Here is a 9,193-nt window from a genome sequence, read left to right on the forward strand (position 1 = left end):
GGAGCAACGGACAGCTCCTCGAAGGCGCTTGCGTTTTATCTGTTGCCATAGCGACCAGGAACGCAGTCCTCAGCCTGGCTTCCAATCTGGGTGCCCTCAACGTCTTAAGTCGGAGTGTCTGAGGTTTCCGGAGCCCGCACCAGCGGGTAATTCAAGATTTTTAATTTGGTTGACAGCGTCCTTCACCTGCTCCTCCTAGTCCACAGTCTCCAATTTTTCTTGGGCGGCGGGGAAGGGCGTCTCCTCTTACTGCGGTCACTCCCTTCCCCGCAAGAGTTTTATTAGCCTCAACCCGAGCAACTTGAGTCTTTAACCAGCCCCATTGGACAAAAACATTGAAGCGGACTGACCAACTGCAGCCCCTAGCGTCTGGGGGGTGGGTGGACAGCGAGGCCGGGTGACTGGTACATGAGATTCGCGGAAAGAATAGCGAAAGCCAATCCTTGGTTGGGGGGTGGGGTGGGATGTCTCACTGAGCTCGTGGGCGGGAGCGCGGGGAGAGCCTTGCCTCGCGTTTATTTGGGAGTGTAGCGGTACTCTTGTGAGAGGCGGCTGCTCCCTAGGGTGTAAACCCATGAAACAACATGGGAGCTCGGGTTTAATCTAATAGGATGCCACCACCACCTCTCATCCCTCCAGGTAGGAATGATCAGTTGGTTTTCTAGCCCTCATTAATTCCATAAAATAAGATTACTGGGTCTATTTTGATAGTGACAATTCAAGAGTACCAGTGAAAACCTTGTGGTGCCCAAGGCAGAAAATTACGACTAAATAATATATGAAATCAGTCACAGATCTATCAAAAATACAAACAATATGGAATGGAAAACACTAAATTTGAGAACTAAAACTCAGTTATCTTTACTGCTTTAAACCTATATGACTTCGGATAAATTAACTCTCTTTGAGAGTATCTCTCCATCTGTAAAATGTCGTTAACACTTTCCCAGCCTACTTCTTGGGTTATTGTAAAGAGGAATATAATTATGAAGTGCTATTCAAAAATAGAATGATGATGATGATGGTCATCTTGAAAAATCCCTGTTAAAAGTGATTCAGACAAATCTTTCCATTAGACCCAGTGATTTTAATGGAGGCTTTTAGGAGCTGTCTTGTTATTCCATATTTGTCATCTAAAGTCCAGCAGTCAAGAACTGCACCTAGATGTTTAGAACTCTACATGGATATTTTTGCAACTTAGAAAGTGTCCTGTCAAAATAGTTAAAATGGCTATGCACCTAGAAATTTGTTGTCGTTTCCTTCTTAGGCTTAATGTGAATCAACATAATGGAATGGAAAAAAGTCCTAAAATGAGAACTAATCCTTAGTTCTGTTTACTGCTTTAAAACTAAATGGCAAAAAAAGAGTATTTTCCCATCTATAAAATGAGGGTAATGCTTTCATTTCATTGAATTCTTCTCATAGTACAAGGCTTGCTGAGATTTTGTATTGTGCAGAATTTGAAAATATCTTCAAAAAACCCCTCCAAAATACAAACATAAATATATGCATACACTTGTTGTATCTCCCAAACCATCTTTCTCCTCCCTCCCTCTAAATTTTCTTCTTAAAAACAAACAAAAAACAAAAAACTTTGAAAAACTGTCTCCTCCTGGAGAATTTCATGGTTTTGTTTTTGTTTGGGGCTTATTGTAGTTTTCTTTACATTAATGTCAGAAAAGGATCATCTTTTTGTTATGATACAGTGTCCTAATATGTTTTTTATCTAGTATATATAGGAAATTCACACAGTGTTTTGATATTGGTCCCAAACAGTTAAGTATTTGCTGCTCAAAAAAAAGCCTATAAATGCTTCTCTATACTTAGGAAGTGACCATTCTTCTCTTATTTTTGTACATTACTATAAGATGAGCAGTGACTCAACTTAGGTGACTTACTGAAAAAAGTGGCTCAACCATTTTTAAAAAATTCTTCATTTACATGTCAATTCTAGATAACAAAAGGAGTGGTTTTTTTGGTCACACTCAAAATAGGTTATTGTGATGGAATTTTTTGGCACTTTTTCAAATTGGGCTTTTGATTTTGTCTGTCACTATTTTCATTAGTATCAGTTTTTTAGGTTTTTTTTAGCCAAATAAAATTATATTCATACAGTAAATAAAAACATATCTACTGATGATTTCCTGTTGGGTTTTCACCTGTGGAAAACACAGCATATAGCAGTCAATATTTCACATTTGTTTGAAAAGAAAAGGGAGATTAGAAAAGATTAAAGAGACTTCACTTTTCTGCAATTTATTATTTTTTTTTGGGGGGGATAAACAGTTTCTCACAGTTGAACGCAAATTGTTTTTGAATAAGGATTATTTTGTATTTTTATTCCCAGCATTCAGCCCTGTGACTGAACAACAACAAAAAAATAACCTCAACTTTACTGATTTCATCAGTATAGTTTTTTTTTTTCAATCAGCCTTGTCATTTTTTTATTTAAAAAATTTTAGAAGACATTCAGCAAATTTAGAATATTTTAAGGGTTAACAAGAAAGGTTGTTTTACTGAAAAACTATGAGAACTACTGTGGAGAGAGCCTCAGTTTACTCATTTGTAAAATGAGAAGTTTTGACTAGATGAACTCTTGTTCAAGATTCGTGCTGTATTTCCATTCCCTTCTTTGGCTGTGCTCAAAATGGCTATATTTGTAGTTCTTTGTTGCAGTAGAATGTTGTCTTTAAGGATTCTTGTAGACAGTTCAGAAAACACAGTTTTAAGTAATGATTGAATCATACTTGATTATAGTATCTTTTATTTGAAATTTTAAAAATCGTAATGATTATAATAAAATGTTGATTAATTGTTGCTAGCAGTTACTAAAGTGCGTAGATTGGTGTAATGATGGAATAAAGAGAAAGTGAAAATAAGATAATATCCTACTTCTATAAAAAGTTATTTTTATACTTTTAAGGATAATTTCATAGTTACATAAACCACTGAAAACGTTATTCATAAATGTAGGGACTTAGTGTTTATGATGAATCAATGCATTAGCTAACAATCGCCTGCAGCAATCTCAATTTATCTGAACTATTATTACACAGTTAGTTAGGTGGCTTTCCCCCAGCCAACCAGACTTGTAGTTAACTTGCTCATAGATGTTTTAGCTACTAAGGCAAAAAGAAAGTGGAGGTAAGACTGAACAACTTGAGTAAGATGAGTTTCCTATAATATATCACGTGAAAATAGAACAATAGGAACACACAGAGCAATCGTAATGTGAAAATTTTGATTAAGATAAAGTTTACTTGGATTTTACATTGGAAAATTTAGTTCTCACTTGTGCTGAAACAATAGTTTGCTTTAGATGATTTAGTTCTAAAATGTACTTGAGTTAGACTAATTCTGAAAAGTTTGGGGTGGGTTAATAAACATCTTTAAAATTAGTGTTACTAAAAGAAGTGCCAAATTGACTTTTCTTATTTATAATACTATGTAAGTTGAAATTTTGTGTTTTACTGTTGATTTCATATGATTCGTATATTTTTGTGAGAAGTTTGGGGAATTGGAAGTGGGATAAGATTATGATTAGACCATTAGGCAGGGAGAGGTCTGAGAATAGCCAGAAAAACTGGGCTATAAATTCATGTTATGTATATCACTGTTAATTGAAAAGATTCAGATCTGGAACACAGATTTAGTCAGTAGCCCTGAATAATGACCTTAATTATATTTGACTCTTTCCTGTTACACAATATTTGAGAAAAACAAACAAAGGAAAAAACCCAAATCAACATTTTTAAGGGTAGTTAGCTTTTTTAGCAAAACAGAAATCTTTTCAATTTAATTCTCCCATCATGAATTCAGAATGAAAACTTCTATTCTTTAGCAGGTAGGAAACTATGTGAAAGAATTCTCTGATGTCATAATTTCTGGGTGTCACTGGCTCATTCGACCAGCCTTCCTTTGGCACATTCCATCCTCCTATGGAAGGAGAATAGAAGCATTTGATTTATTTAGCCTCTACAGGAATCAAACTTCACTTATTTTGGTAAGTGTATGTATCTTTGGCTTAGTTAGCCAAAACCATGTTTTACTTCCTTCAAAAAAGACATGATTCTTGAACTTACCTACCTTGAAGACTTTTCTTAAACTAAACCATGGGGAAAAAAAGGAGAAAAAAAAAAAAACTTCACTGGGTGTGTAGCAATTTGAAGGACTTCCCTAAAATCTTTGTGCAATTAAAATTTTAAATTTTAATAATTTCAATTCATCATTATCATCATCATCAACAAAAAAATATTTGTTAGGACATGTGTTAGGTGCTAGGGATATACAAGTATAATAGAGTATTAAAATACTCTTGGACAAACAAAATATACATATTAAAAATAAATAAAAGTGTGGTATATGTAAAGTGACAGATAGTTGGCAGAGACAGTATTATAGGAATCAGAGGAGAGAGCAATCAGATATTAGAAATTTTTGAAGCTGGGCCTTGAGGGGAAACCTAGGCTTTAGATAATAGGTAGCAATTTTCAAGGAGTCATAATGGGAGTAATTTATAAATACCTTTTAAAGGCACATTGAATTACAGTTTATGTGAACTTAAGTTTTGTTAGTCTTAAGAGAGTTTACTCTCATCTATGATAGTGATTGCTTATTATTGAAACTGAAGAATAAATGCAAACAACTGAGAAAAAGTTATAGATAAGAGTTATAGATCTATAAGAGGTATATATTCTATCATGCCTATAATAGAAATTATAAAGGTTTAAAAGGGCAAAAGACTACTATGTGTTTTTTCTTTAATTTCAAATTTAGGTTTTCAGTGAATTATGCCTTTTCGGTTTGGTACTCAGCCAAGGAGGTTTCCAGTGGAAGGAGGAGATTCTTCAATTGGTCCTGAACCTGGCCTGAGCTCCAGTACTGCATGGTATAGGAAAGAGACTCCACCAACCAGGTAAATTTACTGATTCTGATAAGTATATTTGTGTTACAGTGCAAATTTTAACACTGGTTAATGTTATCTTAATATCTATTCTAATTTTAAATGTTGACAGAACAAAGGAAAACTTTAAAAATTTAAACATCACTAAATTAGTACTTTTTTTGTTGCTTATTAGAGGCAGTGTTAAGAGAATCAATATATATGGAATATTCTCTGTTTTGGAACATTTCCCAGATATCCTACTCTTTATGTGATAATGCTTTTGGAATGATTTTTGAAAGATACAAAATATATACCCATGAAAGGTACCTATCCACCCACATACATTTTATTGCCATTTAGTGAACAAAAAATGCCTTTTTAAATTAGAAGCTAAAAATTTCTTTTGTTTTTACCAGTTTCATATGATTAAAATGGTAGCAATATAGCTTTTCTGGAATGAAAGTCTTGATTTCTGCCTCATCAGTTCTTCTGACATAGAATTATGAATGGCATTTAAAGAAATTAAAATTGATTTAAGAAAGAATGATTAGTGAGATTTTTAGCACTTTAATATCATTTCCTGGTAGGCAATTAAACAAAGGTCATTTTCCCTGTTGTATAGGCAACTCCGAAGATGCCCTGGAAGTCACTGTCTGACAATCACTGATGTTCCTGTCAATCTTTATGCGACAATGAGAAAACCACCTGCTCAAAGCAGCAAGGAAATGCACCCCAAATAGCCGCTCCTTTGGTGAAGATCATCATAAGGCTTTTGTAGAGGTTTGACTAGGTCAAGGTAATGGGCCAGTATCATTTTATGATCTGGTAAACAAATAAAAGTGGTGACACCATTGGATGTTCACAACGGTTTTCACTTGTCATTTATTTTTTGTGGGATATGAGGAGAAATTTATAAAATACAATGGGCCAATATATAATCAAAATTATCTACATGACAGGATATAACCATTAGTATGATAAATTATATTAAATTGATAAGTACCATTTTGCTGAAATAATTGCATGTCAGCTCCTACCTGCTCTGGATAGTTTACTTCATGTTATTTTTGGACTATTCTTTGATTAAATTTTATTACAACAGAACTTAGCCAGAAAATTAAAGAGGGAAGAAGACACATGTGTGGCTGTGGCACTTCACTCAGCCTGAGAAAAAGTGTTTAGCATCCAAATGGGACCAAATTTTCATTCCTCTAGAAATCAGTTACTTAGAATGAGAAGGCTGAGATGTAACTCTCAGAGAAACTGTTTACTCAAAGGAGAAGAAAAGTGATAGAGGAAAAGAAGGAAAAGAGGTTGAAGTTGCCAAAGAACCGAGAGGAAGAAAACTTAAAACACTTTGAGCCAAGAGGAATTAAGAGAATATAAAAACTTAGGTGGTAAGGACCATTAATCAAAGAACAAAAGTCTAGGACAGAAAGGGAAGATAAATAATAAAATGAGTGAAGAAAGCCATATAAAGAAGATGCAGAAAATGAAAATTTAAAAATTTAGCATAATAGGATGAAAAGGACAGGGAAATTCTAATTTACTACTTGAGGCAGGGGAGGAAGATGGGAAGAATTAAGCTAGATAAGAACAAGACAGAAAAAGGAACTAATAGGCAAACTAAAACTAAAATGGGAGGTAATTGGGAATGTGTAAAAAAATGAAGAGGACTTTGATGATGAGGAAAAGCAAGGCAATTGGAATAGGGTTTCCTTAAAAATAGATGAAGGTAAAATATTTAAAAGAGATATATAGTACTATATTTTCAGAGTTAGGATACTTTTAGTCAAGAGTAGGTGGAAGCCCTGAGGGGATAGTATCACTTCCAGCCCCAAGATATTAGGGAAATGAACAATATTGTTTCTAGCCCCAAAGGAGGAGGGAACCTAGGAAACAGTATTAATTGCAATCGCAATCAGTGTGCAGAGCAAGAGAACAGTGATCACACTTCTTCCACTTTGGAAGCACCCCAAAATTTCAAATTTCTAGAACTACTGAAAACGGTGTGAAAAAGCTTGAAACATTAGAGGTTCCCCTCCACCCTTCCTCTAGGAACATAGCTCACTATCAAGAGAAATACAAAGGGTAGAAAGAAAAAACCTGACCAAAAATGTTACTGTAGTGAAAAGGGAAAATCAGGACACAAACTCAGACGATGACTATGAAGGCAAAACAGCCATGAGAATACGTCTCAAAAATAAGTGTGAATTTGACAAAAGTTTAACAAGAATAACAAGAATTCTTGGAGAAGCTTAAAAAACAACTTTCAAAAGAGTGCTACCACTCTGAAAATTAGGGAGAAATAAAAGCAAAGGAAGAAAATTATAAGATTAAATAGTTTGGTAAAAGGAGGCACAAAATATTAAAAACACCTTTAAAAACAGAATTGGTCAAATAAAAAAGGAGAGGGGTAAAAGCTCACTGAAGAAAATAATTTAAAAAATTAGAATTGGGCAAGTAAAAATGACATAAAATCAAAAGAATGAAAGTAAAGGAAAATGTGAAGTATCTCATTGAAAAAACAACTGACTTGGAAAGTAGATTGAGGAGAGGATACTGATTGGTCAAGAACATCAGTTCTTACAAGAATGTAAAATCTTTGCTGCTTTCATCAGTGAATCAGTGGAGCTCTTGGTAAGTTATTTTGTTTCTTAAAAATGGGGGTTCATCGAGGATGTAGACATTGAGTTCAGGGGTCTCAAAACATCAAAACACAAGAAGATGTATCCTGTTGATTATGGATTTCAGTGTCCACATGGATTAGCCGCAGCATTGCCCACTCATAAACTGTCCAAGATCTAGGATCATGAATCCAGGAAATCGGGAAGGGGAAAAAAGGCAATTCTGTGCACAGACCAAAGGGGTGTGAAATTGGACAATCTCATATTTGGTGGTTGGGGCCATTTTTAGGGAGTCTGAGGTGTCAGATTAGTAAAATAGGAAATTTAATGGCATAAAGGGGTGGGAATCCCTGAGATGTACCTCTAATATAGTCTTAGAAGAGAGGGGATGCTAGGAAATCTAAATATTAGAGATCTAGGATCACTGGAGTGTGAAGGATCTCCATGCTGGAGTCTAGGAAATATCTTCATAGAGAGATTTACAAGAAACTAAGGGAGAAGGAGTAAAGAAGTGGGGCCTTGGAAAAAAAGAGGTACTTCTCCAGGAGATAGGGAAGGAACAACCTTGTACTAGACAGAAGAGAAGGAAAAGCAATTTAAAAGCTCTGTGTGTGTGTGTATGCATGTGTGTGTTTTGTCTTCTATATTTCTCAGTCAGTTGAATTTATAAAGAAAAAGATCTGGCCATTTAGGACATAAAGTGCTTGTTTTATATCTCTGATTTAAGTCTGCCAGTCAAGCATTTTTATTCAAACTAAACTGGATTTTTCTTATAAGTTAAGTTTTCAAACTTCTTTTCTTAGACTGAGAAATGGCCAGGGCTGCTTTGTGTGGATTTATGTCCAGTTCAGTCTCTCCAAAGAATGGTAAACTCCCTCAGAAACTTCACCCCATACTCTGGAGGCAGCCTCAGTTTCTCCCTAGATAAATCCCTACATCCTCTGATTCTCCAGAATCTCGAAATTCTTCTCAGGGAACTCTGGTCTCTATAAAAGGGTGTGAACTATCTCCATGTGGCTTGGGGAAATCTAGGGAAATCCATTTTACACTTTTAAAATCTTTCCCCCTTATATGAGCAGTCCTCATGGGTTTAGGGAAGAGTACAAAATTTAGGGGGGGGGAATAGGAACCATTGCCATTTTGATCCCAGAGGCCTATAACTCCCATCTCAGATCTCAAATAGTTTATTGTCATTTCAAAGATTTTTTTTTGAGGGGAAAAGGGAGTTTTCTCCCAAAAATGTGACCTAAATTTTTGTATTTAAATTGTATATGATATAGTATCTTGCTTTCCAAATTGTATATTGGGCAATTTGTAATATGAGTTTTGCTTTAAAATTTTGTCAGCTCTACGGGATACATTGTATAAATTTTGTGAAATGTGGTCCAAAGTTTTTTAGATACTATCTATATTCTGAATCTTAAGGTTTGTCTTGCTTTTTTCTCCCTTTAACAAAGAAATTATAAAGAACTGAGTTTATAAAATTTCATAGAAAATTTTTGAAAAGGTGGTTTAAAAATAAGGAACAACAAAAGATTGCAAAAACAATTAAGATTAAAAGGGCTATAAGAGGCTTGTATTGCAATTAACAGGACTCAGGTTAATGGGGTTGTGTTGGTGACAGCTTCAGGGTGAAAAGGCCTGCATTCTTGAGGTGGAATCAAACACTTCACCCTTTCTT

The 9,193-nt window shown here is 34.8% G+C and overlaps 1 protein-coding gene across 7 annotated transcripts; it reads left to right on the forward strand.

Moving 5' to 3' along the window:
* Positions 1-57: 57 nt before the first annotated feature.
* On the forward strand, positions 58-5,750 carry FAM229B (family with sequence similarity 229 member B). 7 transcript variants are annotated; one of them, XM_051997563.1, is made up of 4 exons: positions 58-146; positions 3,842-4,003; positions 4,777-4,915; positions 5,508-5,750. In XM_051997563.1, the coding sequence occupies exons 3-4, from the start codon at positions 4,791-4,793 to the stop codon at positions 5,623-5,625; spliced, it is 243 nt and encodes an 80-aa protein (XP_051853523.1). In that variant the 5' UTR covers positions 58-146; positions 3,842-4,003; positions 4,777-4,790; the 3' UTR covers positions 5,626-5,750. The 7 variants fall into 7 exon arrangements, with proteins under 7 accessions (XP_051853523.1, XP_051853526.1, XP_051853525.1 ...); XM_051997561.1 differs by lacking the exon at positions 58-146 and adding an exon at positions 517-639; XM_051997564.1 differs by lacking the exon at positions 58-146 and adding an exon at positions 517-639 and having other exon boundaries at positions 3,845-4,003.
* The last annotated feature ends 3,443 nt before the right edge of the window (positions 5,751-9,193 follow it).

Source organism: Antechinus flavipes, chromosome 4, assembly GCF_016432865.1.
Source record: "Antechinus flavipes isolate AdamAnt ecotype Samford, QLD, Australia chromosome 4, AdamAnt_v2, whole genome shotgun sequence".
Taxonomy (NCBI): Eukaryota; Metazoa; Chordata; class Mammalia; order Dasyuromorphia; family Dasyuridae; genus Antechinus; species Antechinus flavipes.

Coding starts and splice junctions, on each gene's coding strand:
- FAM229B (XM_051997563.1), top strand. CDS start 4,791: ATGCCTTTTCGGTTTGGTACTCAGCCAAGGAGGTTTCCAGTGGAAGGA. Junction 4,916..5,507: donor AAAGAGACTCCACCAACCAG/GTAAATTTACTG, acceptor CCTGTTGTATAG/GCAACTCCGAAGATGCCCTG.